This window comes from Lagenorhynchus albirostris, chromosome 3, assembly GCF_949774975.1.
Source record: "Lagenorhynchus albirostris chromosome 3, mLagAlb1.1, whole genome shotgun sequence".
Lineage (NCBI taxonomy): Eukaryota > Metazoa > Chordata > Mammalia > Artiodactyla > Delphinidae > Lagenorhynchus > Lagenorhynchus albirostris.
The window spans coordinates 89798490-89818861 of record NC_083097.1 but is presented as its reverse complement, the minus strand read 5'-3'; the positions used below and the strand labels follow the sequence as shown (position 1 = coordinate 89818861).

General features: G+C 38.3%; 1 protein-coding gene across 1 annotated transcript; it reads right to left on the bottom strand.

The window, feature by feature from the left end:
- Positions 1-18308: 18308 nt before the first annotated feature.
- On the bottom strand, positions 18309-18931 carry LOC132518171 (transcription initiation factor TFIID subunit 12-like). Its single transcript, XM_060146184.1, has one exon. It carries the CDS (start codon positions 18895-18897, stop codon positions 18439-18441), a length of 459 nt encoding a protein of 152 aa, XP_060002167.1. The 5' UTR covers positions 18898-18931; the 3' UTR covers positions 18309-18438.
- Between the last annotated feature and the right edge of the window lie 1441 nt (positions 18932-20372).

The following is a 20372-nucleotide window of genomic DNA, read 5'->3' as shown; positions in this document are numbered from 1 at the left end:
CCAGCAATCCCTCTACTGGGCATATACCCAGAAAAAACTATAATTCAAAAACACACATGCACCCTAATGTTCATTGCAGCACCATTTACAATAGCCAGGTCATGGAAGCAACCTAAATGCTCATCGACAGACGAATGTATAAAGAAGGTGTGGTACATATATACAATGCAATATTACTCAGCCATAAAAAGGAACGAAATTGAGTCATTTGTTGAGACGTGAATGGATCTAGAGACTGTCATACTGAGTGAAGTAAGTCAGAAAGAGGAAAACAAATATCGTATATTAACGCATGTATGTGGAACCTAGAAAAATGGTACACGTGAACTGGTTTGCAGGGCAGAAGTTGAGACACAGATGTAGAGAACAAACGTATAGACATGAAGAGAGGAAAACCGTGGTGGGGTGGGGATGGTGGTGTGCTGAATTGGGCGATTGGGATTGACATGTATACACTGATGTGTATAAAATTGATGACTAATAAGAATCTGCAGTATAAAAAACAAACAAACAAAACAACTAATACTAAACTTTATTTGGGTTATTTGTATGGAAATATGTTAATATAAATGTTTTAGACATTATATGCAATTTCTAAAAATCTTATATGTTCTGGTATAATGTTATAAGTCATAATTCTAGTTATTAGTTTAAAATGTATATCTCAGAAATAACTAAATTTCCTTGTCAATTGCATTATTATGAACTTTCATCAAATATTTAACCGTGGTCATTTTTAAGTCTTTTGTCATTTACAGACAGTTCTGGGTGTACTCTTATGCTCTTGCAAAAATATTCCTATAAAAGAGTTTGATCTTCAAGGAATTCATGGAAATGACTCTGACAAGTACAGATTTCTGGTGACTGACTATACTGCTGAACTGAATGGAAAAGCATTTTCAGAACTCTAATGGAAAACTGATGAATTCATAAAAGTGCTAACAAAAGCTCAAGATAAAACAAAATTAATTACATGGGACTGAGTGAACTGATGAGGATGATTATAAGTTTTGAGAGTTTGTGTTTGAATAAATAAATAAATAATAAAATTACAACAAATGGGCTTCCCTGGTGGTGCAGTGGTTAAGAATCTGACTACCAATGCAGGAGACACAGGTTTGATCCCTGGTCCAGGAAGATCCCACATGCAGTGGAGCAACTAAGCCCATTCACTACAACTACTGAGCCTGCGCTCTAGAGCCTGTGAGCCACAACTACTGAGCCTAAGTACTGCAACTAATGAAGCCTCACACCAAGAGCCCATGCCCCACAAGAAGAGAAGCCACTGCACCACAACAAAGAGTAATCCCCGCTCGCTGCAACTAGAGAAAGCCTGCACATAGCAACAAAGACCCAGCACAGCCAAAAATAAATATATAGTTTTTTAAGATTACAACAAAAAGAATAAAATACATAGTAATACATCTAATAAAGATATAAAAGACTTGCAATCTGAAAATTATAAGATATTGATTAAAGAAGTTAAAAATGACACAAATAGAAAGCTACATCATGATGGTCGATTGAAAACAAATAATGTGAAAATGACCATACTACTCAAGGCAATCTACAGATTCAATGCAATCCCAATGGCATTTTTTCACAGAACTAGAACAAATAATTCTAAAATTTGTATGAAAACACAAAAGACTTCAAACAACCAAAGGAATCTTGAGAAAAAAGAACAGAGCTAGAGGTATCACATTGCCTGATTTCAAGCTAAACTACAAAGCTACAGTAATCAACCAGTATGATACTGTCACAAAAACATAGATCAATGGAACAGAGTAGAGAGTCCAGAAATAAAACTACATTTACATGGTCAACTTATCTATGACAAAGGAAGCAAGAATACACAATGAGGAAAAGACAACCTCTTCAGTAAATGTTTCTGGGAAAACCGGACAACTACATGCAAAATAATCAATCTAGACTACTTTCTCACACCATATACAAAAAGAAACTCAAAATGGAAAAAATTTAAAACCTGAAACCATAAAGTTCCTAGAAAAAAACATGGGCTGTATGTTCTTTGACATCAGTTTTAGCAATATTTTTTTGAATCTGTCTCCTCAAGCAAGAGAAACAAAAGCAAAAATATACAAATAGGACTACATCAAACTAAAAAGTTTTTGCACAGTGATGGAAACTATCAACAAAATGTAAAGGCCACCTACTTAATAGGAGAAGATATTTGCAAATGATATATCTGATAAGGAGTTAATGTCAAAAATATACAAAGAACTCATATGACCCAACATCAAAAGAACAAACAACACGATTAAAAAATGGGCAGGGGGGCTTCCCTGGTGGCGCAGTGGTTGAGAGTCCGCCTGCCGATGCAGGGGACACGGGTTCGTGCCCCGGTCCGGGAAGATCCCACATGCTGCGGAGCGGCTGTGCCCGTGAGCCATGGCCGCTGAGCCTGTGCGTCCGGAGCTTGTTGCTCCGCAACGGGAGAGGCCACAACTGTGAGAGGCCCGCGTTCCGCACAAAAAAAAAAAAAAAAAGGGCAGGGGACCTAAATAGACATTTTTCCAAAGAAGATATCCAGATGACCAAGAGACACATGAAAAAATTCTCAACATCACTAATTAGAAGAGAAATGCAGATCAAAACCACAACGATATTACCTCACACCTGTCAGAATGGCTATTATTAAGAAAACAACAAATAACTAGTGTTGGCAAAGATGTAGAGAAAAGGGAATTCTCATACACTGTTGGTGGGATTATAAATTTGTGATGCTACTATGGAAAACAGTATGGAGGTTCCTCAAAAAATTAAAAATAGAACTGCCACACAATCCAACAATTTCACTGCTGGATATTTACTGAAAGAAAAGAAAAACACTAATTAAAAATATGCATCCCCATGTTCATTGCAGCATTATTTACAATAGCTGAGATATGAAAGCAACCTAAATGTCCATCAATAGATGAATGGATAAGGATGGTGTGATACACGCACGCGCGCGTGCACACACACACACACACACACACATACACACACACACCCCACACACAGGAATAGTACTCAGCCATAAAAAAAAAAAGATGAAATCTTGCCTTTTGCAACATGAATGGATCTAGAGGGTATTATGCTAAGCAAAATAAGTCAGAAAGAGAAAGATAAATACTGTATGATTTCACTTATATGTGGAATCTAAAAAATAAAATGAACAAAGAAAACAAAATGAAAATGGACGCATAGATACAGAGTGCAAATGGGTGGTTGCCAGAGGAAAACAGGAGGAGGTGCAAAATAGTAGAAGGGGATTAAGAGGTACATACTTCCAGTTATAAAATAAAATGAAATAAAATAAAGAAAAAGCCATGGGGATGTAATATACAGCATAAAAATATGGTTGATAATACTGTAATAATAACAATATGTATGGGGACATATTGTTACTAAACTTATTGTAGTGATCATTTTGTAATGTATGCAAATAACAAATCACTATGGAGTACACCTGAAACTAATATAATATTGCAAATAACTGTATTTCAATTTTAAAAATAGCAAAAAAATGAAAAAGACATCCTGTGGCACTCAGCATTGGGAATATGTGATTATGCAAGAAAAAGTTTAAAAACAAAAACAAAAGGGAAAGAGAGAAGAAAACAATTAAGAAAGAAAGAAAGAGAGAAAGGAAAAAAGACACTGAAATGTACAAAGCCAATAGTAGTATGTGGGAAGTTCTCTGATTCATCAGACATGTAAAATCATAAATGGAAGATTAGATTCTAAATGATGCTTAATAAAAACAAAAGGTTTCTCTTATCAGGAATACATTTAATAATGGAGCATTATAAATAAACAATATATCCATTTCTCTTTATGGGAATTGTGAAATAAAATGTATCAGAATTTTTGTGCTTGTAAAGTATAAACATGCAGTAGTTCTATAAACATCAATTTTATTTGTGTGTGATGTTTTATGCGTCTCAGTAGAAAAGATATTTTAGAGTATTTGATGCATATTTTTCTGATAATATCTAGTGGTCTAAATGAAATGGTAAAAATTGGCCCAAAAAAGCAACTCAGAAATATTTAAAGAAGGATTAGAGATATGCTTAATAGTTATTTAATTAAAATATATAATTTGGATTTGGGGATATTTGTGGGGACTTTTGGCTTTCTTAGAAGCATTTTCTTGTTATTTTTTAATTCTAATAAATATTTACTTTTAAACCTAACTTTGTATACAAAATTTGAATTCCTTCTTTTAAAAGAAGGACCAAGGTTAATGAGTTCCAAGTTCCACACACCCTGAACACAAACCCTCCTTTTATTGGTTTATTCAGTGTTAGTAAATACTCTGCTTTTGTTTGAACATAAATGTCTTTAACTCTGCATTTTTGAAAAAGATGTATTGGGTTTGAATTCTAAGTTTTGAATTATTTTAACCCATTGAAGATATTTCTCTTTTTTTTCTGGTTGGTTTCCTTTCTTTTTTTTTTTTTTTTTTTTGCTGCACAGCATGTGGGATCCTAGTTCCCCAACCAGGGATCAAACCTATGTCCTCTGCTTTGGAAGTGCAGCATCTTAACCACTGGACCACCAGGGAATTCCCTGGTCTCCATTATTTCTGTTGAAGTCAGCTGAAATTCCAATTGTTACATCTTTTTAGATAAACTTTTTTTTTTCTGGCTGCTTTAAGTCTTTTCCTTTTTCATTAGATTTAACAGTTTTACTATGCTATGACATGTCCTATTTATTGTTCATAGTATCTTGAATCTGTGGCTTGGTGTCTTTCATCTTTTATAGAAAATTCCAAACAGTTTTTTCTTTCCTATTTTTCCTGCCTCCATTCTCTTCTCTCCCTGGAACCTTAGAAGTATAAACCTATACTAGAATTTCTTTCATGATATTTTCTGTATTTTCCCTCTTTCTGCCTCTGCATGCTTCATTCTGGACACTTCCTTCTGAAATACCTTCCAATTCAACATTGTCCATTCAACTCTGAATATTTTTAACCCATCCCTTAAATTCCTAAATTTAGATGTTATATTTTTTCAGTTACAGAAGTTTTGTAATTTGTTGCCTTTTATGTCTCCAGCCCTCTTTCAAAATTACCACACTTTACTTATTTCCTTAAACATGTTGAACAGAGTTATTTTAAAATCTGTATCTGATTCTTTTATTATTTGTATCACCTATGATTCTATGCACCACCTAGGTTATACTATGTTGTTACTCTTGGGTTTTGGCCACATTTTCTTCTCCTCTTGTATGTTAGGGTATTTTCTGTAGAATGTCACCCACTATATATACAAAAATAGTGGAGACAATTTGAGGCTTAGGGTTATGTTATTTTTTTCATGAAGAAATTAATTTTTCCCGTGGCACAATGCTAGTGGCACTAGCAAGTCAAAAAAGAAAAAAAAATTAAATCTTTCAAAGAATAGAAGGATTCAAAACAAGTCTCCACCCCTGAGAGGACAAGGTTGTTTACAGCTTACTTTTACCCTCAAGGTATAAATGTTCAGAGTTCTAACCTATGGAGTTGACCAAGGTCTCACCATCTTGGAAGGCCCTGAAGTCCAATTTTATAATACAAGCCTCATGAGCCTGTCAAAAACTCTGCTTAAATGAAAATGAAATAAGAGAGATACAAAGAAGAATGGAAGAAATAAAAATGTCCCTACTCAAGGACTACAAGCTGTGTAGAAAAGCCCAAAGAATCCATAAGAAACTCTTAACAAAATCATAAGATAAAAGGTCAGCACACAAGAATCAATCATATATACTAGATGTACAACTGGAAAGAAAAGAAAAGCAACACTATGTATAGTTGCAACAAAAATTAAATATTATTACTATAAACCTAACAAAACATGTACAGGAACTCTATACTGAAATATTTAAAATACTGATAAAAGAAGTAAAAGACAACCTAGATAAATAAAGAGACATACCATAATCATGGATGAGAAGATTCAACATAATAAAGAGGTCAAAAATTCCCAAATTCACCTATAGATTTAATGGAATACCAATAAAAATCTTAGAATAATGTTTTATAGATATGAACAAACTGATTCTAAAAGTTATATGAAAGGGCAAAGAAAATGGAATAGCTAAAACAATTTTGAAAAAGAAAACAGTGGGAGGAAGTGAATTTAACACTTACCAAAGACAGTGTAGTATTGATAAAGGGATAGCACACAAATCAATGGAAAGGAAGAGAAAGTCCAGAAATATTTCCACACAAATATGGCAGTTTGATTTTTCACAAAGATACAAAAAATGTAATGATTAATTATAGTGTTTTCAATAAATGGTATTGGAGCAATTGTATATCAATGTGCATGAAAGATTGTGAACTTTGATCTGAACATCTCATTTTATACAAAAACTAATTCAAAATAGATTACAGATCTAAATATAAACATAAAATTGTAAAACTTTTAGAAGAAAACAGGAAATATATTTATGACCTAGAGTTGGTTAAGAGCCCATAGACATTATACTAAAAGCAAGACCCATAAAGGAAAAAAATTTTTTTTAATTAGACTTCATCAAAGTTAAAAATTTTGCTATGACAGGTACTATTAAGAGAATGGAAAGACAAACCACAGACTGAGAGAAAACATATACAAATCATGTATAAGATAAAGGACTTGTTACTAAAATATATAAAGAACTCTTCCTTCCCTACCATGAGGTGGAATGAGCAAAGGAGAAAGAATACGAATAATACTATTTGGGTCTCCTCCTCAAGGAAGAAGTTTTTGCTGCCAACATTCTCTAGTTTTTTCTTCTCTTAATCATTGAGTTTAATCATTAAGCCTGTGGCCAGCTGGGGCTGGGACTTTTGCATTCAGGGGAGAAGAGCAAGCTATCAGGGCAGAGACCTGCTCCCACTTTCACAAGATCACTGTCCTAAGATGACCACCACCACTGCTCTTTTGTGTATTATCCTAGGATATCTTGTAGACAGTTTAGACTTGGCTCTGGCATATTCTGAAATTGATCAGAAAGGAGCATTAATTAAATCAATTCCACTCTGTACTCAAGAATGAAAATAAACTCATTCTCTTCTCTATTGTGGTTCTCAAGTTACATCCAGCAACATTACCTAAAACAGCACATCATAAATCCTGCAATGAAATTAAATGATAACATGAAGATACTCCAATAATAAAGTGCCAACATAGAGATGCACCAAAATTGAATATAAACCCCTACCTATTATCAAATTCCCAGAGAGAAAAGATCAGAGATTAAATACCCTTGCAAATATAAGTCCAAAAACATTCAAGTCCAAAGGAATTGAACTTCAAAATGAAATTTTCTTGCTCTTGAAAGTTAAAAGCTCAGAAAGTCCTAAGAGCTTCCTCCCTACTTTTCATTCTGCTCAGTCTCAGTCAAAGGCATTCTCAGTGCCTGGGTGCAATTACATATCACCTTGCATATTCCAGGCAAGATTATGTGCTCAAAACAGCACTTCGTTTACCAGACCATACAGAGATACAAGATTATCTGAATAAAGAAGATGGGTGGAGAAAGATGTTGGTCACTTGTGAACAAACTCAACTGAGAAAAATCTTGCATCAAACAGTTAATTTTGTCACTATGCCTTTACCATTATCTGGAGGAGGGGAAGGCATCTATCTATGCATATTGCCTCATTTCCCAAAGAGTGGCATTTGAGATATACTTGCCTTCTAAAGATTTTAGAATTTGCAGCGGTGGCCTGAGGTATGTACGTTTGGTAAAGCCCAAGCACCTTTACTGTAGCACAGAGTGGAAAATTCTCACAGGCACTCTCCATGGTGCATCAGAGTTCTAGAAACATTGTGCTTGTGTTACTTAGGCTAGGTTGCTTCCATCAAGAGACAATCAAGTCAGTGGGAGATACAGTGAGGTTTACAGGTACACAGAAGTTCCTAAGCATGTGGGCTGAGAACAGCCTTATTTAAAACAAAACCTAAATGTCTTCTCTTTTGTATCAGATCCCTTTAAGCTGCACAAATGTTCCTAAACTTTTCTCCAAACCACCTTCTCCAAGATGAAGCTCCTAAAGGACAAGTTGATTTTCTCTTTATTAATATCTACTTTGTTTCCCTGAGTCTTGTTACTATTTTAGAATCAGTTACACTGGGAAGGGGCCTGCAGTGAAAGCAGCCAGGAGTGAGGCCCGCAGAGTGCAGTCCTCGTGCCTCCCTAAGTACATTTAACCAAACTCCATCTGGGGTCACAGATGCATATATTTTGCAGTCTGAAGTCTCACCTTCCTTAATTGCTCTGCTTTACCACTGTCTTAGAATTTATGCTGTCCTTTTTGTTTTGCTAGCTTAATATGTTCAATTTCTCCTAATGAAAAATAATATATATTTTTCCTCCATTATAATAAATTTTCATTCTGATCAAAACTATATAATATTACCAAGTGAAAAGAAATAAGGATTTAAAAACTTGTAGAAGCCATCCATTTTAATAAAAATATCACAAATTTTAATATTATATACATGTAACTATGTTATATACACACACACACACACACACACACACACACATATATATATATTTAGTTTTTTTTTTCTAATTCAAAAAAATTGGTGACTAATTTGTGTTTCAAAATTGTATTCATGGGCTTCCCTGGTGTTGCAGTGGTTGAGAGTCCGCCTGCCGATGCGTGGGACACGGGTTCGTGCCCCAGTCGGGGAGGATCCCACATGCCGCGGAGAAGCTGGGCCCATGAGCCATGGCCGCTGAGCCTGTGCGTCCGGAGCCTGTGCTCCACAACGGGAGAGGCCACAACAGTGAGAGGCCCGCGTACCGCAAAAAAAAAAAAAAAATTGTATTCACTTCTGTGTTAAACTGTAATAAGCCAGTTAAAGAAATCCATAGAATCAGGTTGTAAACATTTTGACCTATTATAAGTCCTACAATGTATTATCCTAATATAATTTTATCAAAATAGAATTCCAGTTTTCTTAATAATAAAAATATATTTTGGCTCTGTATGCCCCTTTACAAAGATGTCTTATGTATACAAATTCTCTTAAGCCTTAGAACGACTCTACAAGCTAGCGTATTACTATTCCCATTTTATAAATGAGTAAACTGGGATTCAGGAGTAGATTTTCCACACTCTGAATATTTAATATGTGGCCAATTTTGGACTTGAAAACATGTCTGATGACTCTTAGTTCTTTTCTTTTCCTGCAACAGTAGTAAGACTTGGAGGATTTCAGGGAATCATCATTATCAGTGAATTATTTAGCTAATGCCTTAATAATGCTGTATAACAAATCACCAGCCGAGGGCTTCTCAATCTCCACAACATTGACATTTGTGCTAGATAATCTTTGTTGTGGTGCCCATTCTCTTTACAGTAAGATGTTTAGTAGCATTAAAGGCTTCTACGCCCTAGAGCCATCTGAGGTAGACAGAATAATAGCTGCCCAAATATGCCCACATCCTAATCCCCAGAACCTATAAATATGTTACCTTTGCAAGATATGATGAAAGTGATGGGATGTTACTCTCAGGATCATCTTTCATTTTATAATATTCATCTTAACAGACTGGGGGGGAGAGATTCTTCTACTGGCCTTGAAAAGTAAGTAGCCAAATGTTGAACTGCCCATAGACTGGGTCACAAAGTAAGGAATCTCATATGACCTCTAGGACCTGAGATCATTCTCCAGATGACAGCCAATAATAAGCCAAATCAGTTTGGAAGCAGATTCTTCCCTAACTGAGCCTCCAGATGAGAACACATCCTGACAATACATTGCAGCCTTGTTGAGATGGCAGAGAACCAACATAAGCGATGCCTACAATCTTGACCCATGGAAACTGTGAGATAATAAATGTGTGTTGTTTTAATTCATGAAGTTTGTGGTAATTTGTTATGCAACATGGAAAACTAACACACCACGACCATGAATGAGACAGGCCTTAAAGCTATCAATGGTAGTTCTGGCAGGGAAAGCAACTCAGTATCCAGAGTAAGTATCTATTCCAATGAGAACAATGTACTGCCCTTTCCATGATATAAATGGTCCTGTACAGCCAGCTGACTGGCTGTCCTGGAGAACAGTGTCCTAACAGGGGCTTAGTGTTAGTCTGCTGTTGACAGGCTACACACTCAGCAGTGGCTGAAGCCCAATCAGCCTTGGTGAGTGGAAACCCATATTGCTGAGTCTAAGGATAACCTCTAACCTTAACAATATGGACACTGTGTGAGCCCACTGGGCAAGGATGGGTGGTTGAGGAAAGGGGCCTGACTGATATCCTTAGGACAGATCATGTGGCTTTACACAAAAACAGTGATTTTATTATCTCTTACTGTTGCTTTTTTCAGGAATCTGGTAAGAACTTTGCTTCTTATTTGGGGTCTCTCATGGGGTTTCAGTCAATGTCAGCCAGGGCTCTATTCATCTGAAGGTTTGACTGGGTCTGTAGTGCCCACTTCAAAGATGGCTCACTCACGTAGCTGGCAATTGAGTCCTGACTCTGACCCTTAGTACCCATATTATTTGGGGACAGTTGCTCAAATTCTGTGAGCTCCAGTCTGCTTGGCTATCAAATAGAGATAGTAATATTTAATGTGTAAGGTTGATTTGAGAATCAATGATCACATGTCAAAGCACCTGGCAAAACTTATACTCACCAAAGGACACTGTTCTATCATAGAGGAGAGAAATGGGAGCTAATATTGGGAGTATGACTAGGAGTTTGTTCTGGGGGAAGAAAATGATTTAAAAGGCCAAATTTAAACAATTATCAGAAGGGGCCTCAAACATAAGAACCCAGACGGTCCCAGGAAGCATTCTCTATCCCGCCTCCCTTATCTCCTCAGAGTGCTTCCAGCCCCATTTCCATTCTAATGAAATACAGCATAATGGTCTAGCAGGAAGGGCTCAGCACAAAGGTCTGTCCATGCTTCCCAAGGGGTCAGTCTCCTTCTTTCCCAAAGATATACCAGAAATTTCTACATAGCTTTTTGCTCTACCTCACCCACTACTAGTGAAGTCCATGGTAAGGCATGCCTACCCCATGTAGAACTTATTGTTTCCAGTTAAACTGTTATACCTGTTGCCCCTCGTGCTCTCCTATCTCTGTCCCTTTGCTCATGCTGTTTCTTCCATCTTGAAACCCTCCCGTTCTTTTCTTGCTAGAAAATTTATACTTGCTTCAGTGTCCATATCAAACATCACTTCATCTTTAGAGTTTTCTTCTCCTTCTTTGGATACTCTTAGCATATTATGCCTATATCAAAGTCTTATCAATGAAAACAAATGTTGCCTGCCATATCAGTAAACAAAGGATGCTGCCACCGTCAAGCCATCACATTACACCCACCCCCGACAGTGAGCCCAGTGATAGAAACAGGATGCCCACCATCTAGCAGTCAGCTGCTGCAGCCACCCCTAATGACAGTGCATCCTGAGAAGACTCAGGATGAGAAAGCACACAATACTGGCCCCAGATAGCTCAGGTGCATATCAAAGGAATGACTTCAGTGAGCCCAGACTCTTGCATCTTCCCATACATAGAAAAGCACTAAATTCCTTAACTTGAAATATCTGGTTTTCTTTATTTTTTTCTTTATTTTTTTAACATCTTTATTGGAGTATATAATTAACAGTAATCTTTTGAAGTTCCGACTACCTGGTCTTTGTTGCAAAAACTCCTATTTCTCCTGGCTCCTCCCTTACCTCTTCTAAGCAGTCTCTCAGAGCTATCTGAGACGCTGTGTCCTGGGCTTAAGTCCTCAGTTTTGTCTGCCAAATAAAACATGAAAAGCTGCTCAACAGCACTAATTATTAGAGAAATGCAAATCAAAACTACAATGAGGTATCACCTCACACCAGTTAGAATGGGCATCGTCAGAAAATCCACAAACAATAAATGCTGGAGAGGGTGTGGAGAAAAGGGAACGCTCTTGCACTGTTGGTGGGAATGTAAATCGATACAGCCACTGTGGAGAACAGTATGGAGGTTCCTTAAAAAACTAAAAATAGAATTACCGTACGACCCAGCAATCCCACTAGTGGGCATACACCCTGAGAAAACCATAATTCAAAAGGACACATGTACCCCAATGTTCACTGTAGCACTATTAACAATAGCCAGGTCATGGAAACAACCTAAATGTCCATTGACAGATGAACGGATAAAGATGTGGTACATATACTGAATGGAATATTACTCAGCCATAAAAAGAAATGAAACTGGGTCATTTGTAGAGATGTGGATGGACCTAGAGTCTGTCATACAGAGTGAAGTAAGTCAAAAAGAGAAAAAAAATATTGTATATTAACACATATATGTGGAATCTGGAAAAATGGTACAGATGAACCTATCTGTAGGGCAGGAATAGAAAGGCAGATGTAGAGAACAGACGTGTGGACATGGGGGGGAAGGGGAGGGTGGGATGAATTGGGAGACTAGGTTTGACATATATACACTACCATATGTAAAATAAATAGCTAGTGGGAACCTGCTGTATAGCAGGGAACTCAGCTCAGTGCTCTGTGAAGGCCTAGACGGCTGAGATGGGGTAGGGGGAGGTCCAAGAGGGAGGGGATATATGTATACATATAGCTGAGTCACTTCATTGTACAGCAGAAACTAACACAACATTGTAAAGCAATTATACTCCAATAAAAAAATAAAAACATAATCCTCAGCTTTCAGGGTGTGTGTTTTCTTTTCAGTTGACAATCTTATCTCCCATTAGTCTAGAAGCCCCCTGAGGTGGTGACTATGTCTTTCATATTCTCCACAATTCCCTGCACAGCATGTTCTTCCTAATATATGTTCGAAATTTTATTTTGCATATTAGACTTTATTTCAAGAATTAATTCACATCTTTGCAGTAAACTGACATTCATCTTCAGTGTGAAAACCACAATGCTAAATATTTGCATTCCCATGAAAGTAAACATTGAATGGGAAAAACTTTCTTTTTTTCTCTTTTTCTTGTCTTTGAAACATTTTTTTTTTCCTTTTTGTGTTAGAACCAAGAATGTATATTTAGTTTTCTGACTCTATTTAATGCCTAAAGCATTTTAGTAGAATCACAATAGTCCTGGAAGGAACTTTAAAGGGTGAAGTAAGGTATCTCTTATTTCTTTTTTTTCTTTTTTTGCGGTACGTGGGCCTCTCACTGCTGTGGCCTCTCCCGTGCGGAGTACAGGTTCCAGACGCGCAGGCTCAGCGGCCATGGCTCACGGGCCCAGCCGCTCCGCGGCATGTGGGATCTTCCCGGACCGGGGCACGAACCCGTGTCCCCTGCATCGGCAGGCGGACTCTCAACCACTGCGCCACGAGGGAAGCCCCTGGTACTCTCTTATTTCTAAATGAGACTATAATTAACTCTCCCTAGAAAAGTGAATACATTTAGTCTCTTAAGAATTTGCTTTAGAAAAGAACTGGATTAGAAGGTAAGGTAGAGTAGGAAAACTCAGTCTTTCATCCCTGATTACCCCTCTCCTGTTCCAACAGTTCCTGTCTTTATAGTGATCATCACTGTGAGGCCTTTTGTTGTTCTCAAGAAGAATATGCTTGGGCAGAATACAGATTTTTTTCTGATAATTTTGGTTGCTATTTCCCCCCTTCAAATTCAGAGAATGGCATTCCCTTTACAGTCTTTAAAATAGTCCCCATGGACCAGGACATTTGTCTCTAATAAGCATCAACTAGTAGGCTGCAGCAATTTTTCATTTGAGGTAAAGTCACTGCATAGAACAACCACTGAGGCAAAGCAAAATGTTAGAATGTGAGGACCTTAGGGCTTTAAGAGGTCTTCTGATTCATTCCTCTATCTTCATGTATGAACACACAATCCATCACAAGGGAGACTCCTATGTTTCAAGATTTCAGGGGGAAAATCAAATCTCCATTGTTAACTGATTTCTAACTTCATTGGGTTATATGCCACAAGTCACTATGCTGTTTTCTGGTGGTAATGGTGGTGGTATGGTTTAATTTGGCTTACTTAAGTTAGATTTGTTTTGTTCCTTGCCAATCTCTTGTTTAAATTATTTAATTAATCTTCAGCATTTATTTCCTGATTCAAGTCCATGATATCAATACTTGCTCAGAAATCACGCTTGTCCACTCTTTAACTATCTGGTTAACGCCTTCTGATCTGCCTCTATATTGTCCTCACCCCCTCTTTGGGTACTACCAGAAGGCATAGTAAGTCAATATATAAGTGTGGGTGAATTTGCTACTGTACTTTTCTCCTTGTAAGTAATTCCAGCTTCATACTTTTACTGCATGTATCCTACCTGCTAATGTTCGCACCACAGATTTGTCAAAGTCTGGTCATGCTTCAAACTAGATTCAGATGTTACGATCTCAAATGAATTAATTGCTCCCTCTCCTGTGTTCCAGTTGCTCTTCATACTTACCCCTATTAGATTACATATATTTTATTCTTATTTTTAGACATATATCTGTTTCTTATACCTATTAAAATAGCAACAGTCAAGATAGCAACTGGGAAAATACCTGTTTAGGTTAAATGCTTAATTAATGTGAAAAAAACAAAGGATGCAAGAAAGAGAGAAAATTCATTTAGAACTGGAAGAGATCACAAAGATTATCAAGTTTAACCATATTTTACGAACAGGAAAAGTCAGACCATAAGAAATTAGGTGAGCCAAAGCCAGATGCCTAGTGAGAGCCTGTTGCAGACATTTTGAATCTGGGGGCACTAAGTACTTATTTCCCAGTTTATTTGGTAAGAGCACACTGACTTTAGATCCTTGCCCTTACAGAACTTTTACTTGAACTCTTAAGGGAAGAGGAGATTTTCTATCTGCGAGTCTTGAGCCTGGGAAGATTAAGGACAGGAGCTATTGGCAGCCAACGTGTCACCATTTGGAGTGTGAGAATAAAGCCAACACTGAGCAGACAAAAGCTTGAAGAGAGACTGGGTGCGCTGATGCTTCTTAAATCCCTGCATCAAGACAGTCCTGTAGAACAAATACTTTTCCTTTTTTACTTAAGTTTGACTTGGGCTTTCTGACTTGGGTCCTAACTAAAATCATGAAGGGCTTGAACTAAGGTACAAGTCTTCTAATGCTTAACGTGTACTCTTTTCACTACCTCAGTATTGCCTGCTCCCCTCCCCAATACCTCTTTCCTTTTCCTTTATCGATCAAACAAAAAATCTTCTCTAGCAATTATGCCCTCAGGTAGGAAGCTTCCAACTTTTAAGGACAACCTTGGTATCTTTGCATGGCCCTGCACCTGATGGATGGAAGGATTACCTCACCATCCCTATGTAGCTAGATCCCTATTTATCCATTGCCAAAACATGTTTGCTATTTAAGAAATAAAAGTACAACCTCCAATATTCCCAGAGCCTTCAATCTCATTTCAAATGTGTTCCAGTTTATATTTATTCAGAGTTGAAAACTAGAGCCCCAGGGAACGCTGAGTTCTGGTACATACATATGTATGATCTTATCAATGCAGAGGCAGAAATTCTATGCATCCAGAAAGCCCTGAGTCAGAGGTGGTTCCTAGATACTGTTGGAATTGATTTCCTCAGGTTGTTAAGGTGACTTTTGTGACCTTACCACTATAGCAGAAAGGGTCACATTCGCTCAATGACTGATCTAGTGACCATGTGGAAACACAGATAAAACTTTTGTCTTCCCTGGCTAGGATGGTAATAGCTAACCTAAACCAGAGAGACATCCCACATCCAGAAATCAGCACTGTACTCCGACATACAGTTAATATTTAAAAAATAAAATACAATTAAGTCTGCTAAAGTTTTCTGCTGAGCCTGGGAGAAACTTGCAACCATTGAAGAGGAGAGATGTGAGAAGCAATTTACATCATGGCAGTTTAAGATTCAAAAATATTTTACACCATAAGGTATATACAGAATATTCATTCCAACATTGTAGGAGCAAGTGAATCAAAAGAGCCTAAGTTCCCACCAGTAGGAAGCTGGTTAAGTAAATTATGATACATACCTCCATGCACTTCTATAGAGATATTAAAATGAAGAAGACTGGCCTCTACATCCTAATATGAAATTGTCTCTAAGACACCTTTATTTTTTTTTTCTGGGGTAGGAGGCTTTATTCTTTTGGCAGATCCTGTCAGTCATTATAGATATTGCTGCACTGTTAATAAAAAATATATGCTTCTCTGAAGAAAAGGAAATGAAAGGAATCCAAATCGGAAAAGAAGAAGTAAAGCTGTCACTGCTTGCAGATGACATGATACTATACATAGAGAATCCTAAAGATGCTACCAGAAAACTTCTAGAGCTAATCAATGAATTTGGTACAGTTGCAGGATACAAAATTAATGCACAAAAATCTCTGGCATTCCTATACACTAATGATGAAAAATCTGAAAGTGAAATCAAGAAAACACTCCCATTTCCCACTGCAACAAAAAGAATAAAATATCTAGGAATAAACCTACCTAAGGAGACAAAAGACTTGTATGCAGAAATATATAAGACACTGATGAAAGAAATTAAAGATGATACAAATAGATGGAGAGATACACCATGTTCTTGGATTGGAAGAATCAACATTGTGAAAATGACCCTACTACCCAAAGCAATCTACAGATTCAATGCAATCCCTATCAAACTACCACTGGCATTTTTCAAAGAACTAGAACAAAAAATTTCACAATTTGTATGGAAACACAAAAGACCCCGAATAGCCAAAGCAATCTTGAGAATGAAAAACAGCTGGAAGAATCAGGCTCCCTGACTTCAAACTATACTACAAAGCTACAGTAATCAAGACAGTATGGTACTGGCACAAAAACAGAAAGATAGATCAATGGAACAGGATAGAAAGCCCAGAGATAAACCCACACACATATGGTCACCTTATCTTTGATAAAGGAGGCAGGAATGTACAGTGGAGAAAGGACAGCCTCTTCAATAAGTGGTGCTGGGGAAACTGGACAGCTACATGTAAAAGTATGAGATTAGATCACTCCCTAACACCATACACAAAAATAAGCTCAAAATGGATTAAAGACCTAAATGTAAGGCCAGAAACTCTCAAACTCTTAGAGGAAAACATAGGCAGGACACTCTATGACATTAATCACAGCAAGATCCTTTTTGACCCACCTCCTAGGGAAATGGAAATAAAAACAAAAACAAACAAATGGGACCTAATAAAACTTCAAAGCTTTTGCACAGCAAAGGAAACCATAAACAAAACCAAAAGACAACCCTCAGAATGGGAGAAAATATATGCAAATGAAGCAACTGACAAAAGATTAATTTCCAAAATTTATAAGCAGTTCATGCAGCTCAATAACAAAAAACAAACAACCCAATCCAAAAATGGGCAGAAGACCTAAATAGACATTTCTCCAAAGAAGATATACAGACTGCCAACAAACACATGAAAGAATGCTCAACATCATTAATCATTAAAGAAATGCAAATCAAAACTACAATGAGATATCATCTCACACCAGTCAGAATGGCCATCATCAAAAAATCTAGAAACAATAAATGCTGGGGAGGGTGTGGAGAAAAGGGAACACTCTTGCACTGCTGGTGGGAATGTGAATTGGTTCAGCCACTATGGAGAACAGTATGGAGGTTCCTTAAAAAACTACAAATAGAACTGCCATATGACCCAGCAATCCCACTACTGGGCATATACCCTGAGAAAACCATAATTCAAAATAAGTCATGTACCACAATGTTCATTGCAGCTCTATTTACAATAGCCCAGAGTGGAAACAACCTAAGTGCCCATCATCGGACGAATGGATAAAGAAGATGTGGCACATATATACAATGGAATATTACTCAGCCATAAAAAGAAACGAAATTGAGCTATTTGTAATGAGGTGGATAGACCTAGAGTCTGTAATACAGAGTGAAGTAAGTCAGAGAGAGAAAGACAAATACCGTATGCTAACACATATATATGGAATTTAAGGGAAAAAAATGTCATGAGGAACCTAGGGGTAAGACAGGAATAAAGACACAGACCTACTAGAGAACGGACTTGAGGATATGGGGAGGGGGAAGGGTGAGCTGTGACAAAGCGAGAGAGAGGCATGGACATACATACACTACCAAACGTAAGGCAGATAGCTAGTGGGAAGCAGCCGCATAGCACAGGGAGATCAGCTCGGTGCTTTGTGACTGCCTGGAGGGGTGGGATAGGGAGGGTGGAGGGAGGGAGATGCAAGAGGGAAGAGATATCGGAACATATGTATATGTATAACTGATTCACTTTGTTATACAGCAGAAACTAACACATCATTGTAAAGCAATTATACCCCAATAAAGATGTTAATATATATATATATATATATATGCTTCTCTGTAAAGCATTAAAAAAAAAAATCCAAGGATGAGATAACTGAGGTCTCAGCTCAAGTATCTCCAAATACATTGTTGTCCATTCCCTGACCTTTCCGTGTGTTATTTCTTGGTTGTTTTCCAGATCAATGCCATTCTCTGTGAGCTTCTGTGGTGCAAGCTTTTTTGTAGGGTCGGATTTCTTCAGAGCCAAACCCTGGGATCCACATGTTCCACTGGCGTTCTAGATGCAGCTGGACATCTTTCACCTCCAGGGTGCTGGACTTGCGATGCCGAGCAAGCTGGTAGGCTGCTGTCACCACGCTCTCGATAAAATCATCAGCAATCTGCAGTAGCATCTCCTCCACATCTTCATCCAATTGCTCATCAGGATCCACTTCTCTTACTAAGTCTTGTAACTTCTTCTTGGTCAATACCTGATTGTTTTCAGGGCTGAGACACTCTACCGTCCCAGTAGCGCCTGGGATCTTTACCGCTGTAGGGCTATTGGCCATGGAGCCTTGTGGAGGGGTGCTAGCTGGTTCCGGTTTTAATGATGAGAAACTGGACAGGTTGACTGGGGCTGAGGGGCCAAACTGGTTCATAATCTAATGCCCTTTGGACTTCAGCTCATAGAGCTTATCGAGATCTTGTTTCGTTTTGGAGCTATGAGGACCAAGCCGAAAGGCAGCAGCGTCTATCTCCCCATGGTATGCAGAGACTGCCCCAGTGAAGCGCTCATCTCAGGGGCCAGTCCGACTGCTCGGCCCTCCCCAAGTAAGACATCTTTTTTTTTTTTTTTCTTTTGCAGTACGCGGGCCTCTCACTGTTGTGGCCTCTCTTGTTGCGGAGCACAGGCTCCGGACGAGCAGGCTCAGCAGCCATGGCTCACAGGCCCAGCCGCTCCGCGGCATGTGGGATCTTCCCGGACCGGGGCACGAACCCGTGTCCCCTGCATCGGTAGGAGGACTCTCAACTACTGCGCCACCAGGGAAACCCAAGACATCTTTTTAAGTGAAGAAAAGCAAGGAGCAGGAGAGTGTGAATAGGAAGCAACTATTCATGTTAAAAGAAGGAAGTCAGAGCTCTGTGAAGGTGCCCATGCATAAATACATCAACACACACACACACACACACACACACACACACACACACACTTCGATATGCAGAGAATATCATCTCTGGAAGGATCCACAAGAAATTGCCATCAGAGATAGCCTCAGGGAAGGGGAACTGGAGTGCTGGTGGGCAGGGTTGGAAGGAAGAATAACTTTTCAATATATTTCCTGTTGTGCCATTTGAATTTGTGTTACCACGTCTTCACATTGCCTATTAAAAAGAAAAAAGAGTATTCCAAGGTCTGACTTTGGTTTAGAGTTCAAAAATGAAAACATTAAGATTTTATATTCCTTTTTTCCCTTTAGGCAAAAGCAGGGCCCTTCAATCTTTGTTACCTTTTGAACAAATAGGCTATAGTATTTTTAGACTTTCTCCCTGGAGTCCAAAGCTCACAGTGTTAAAGTAACCAGGGAAAGAGAGAAGAGATGGAGTCCAGGTTCTGTGTCCTAAATGTTTTTCAGTCATGGAGAAACAAGCTTTTTTCCTAATACTGCTATTTATACCAGTAGGAGCATGCACTGAGGTAATTCCTTCTTTTCTGCTAGATTAAAGAAAGAGGGCCTGTTTTCTTTCTTTCTCTCTCTTTTGCAGAAGGATCTGTTGTTCTTTTGCTCAAAGTGAACATGCCGCGAGCGGGGGCTACTCTTCGTTGAGGTGCACGCGCCTCTCACTACTGTGGCTTCTCTCGTGATGGAGCACAGCATCCAGGGGCGTGGGCTTCAGTAGTTGTGGCACATGGGCTCAGTAGTTGTGGCTCGTGGGCTCTAGAGAGCAGGCTCAGCAGTTGCGGTGCATGGGCCCAGTTGCTCGGCGGCATGTGGGATCTTCCTGGACCAGGGATCGAACCCGTGTCCCTTGCACTGGCAGGTGGACTCCCAACCACTGTGCCACCAGGGAAGTCTCTGGATAGTGGTATTTTTTTCTCCCCATCCCTCCACCTCCTCTGAGGTTCTTAATGGTG

Bases quoted from the DNA above. Each gene is read 5' to 3' on its own strand.
- LOC132518171 (XM_060146184.1), bottom strand. From the start codon at position 18,897: ATGAACCAGTTTGGCCCCTCAGCCCCAGTCAACCTGTCCAGTTTCTCA.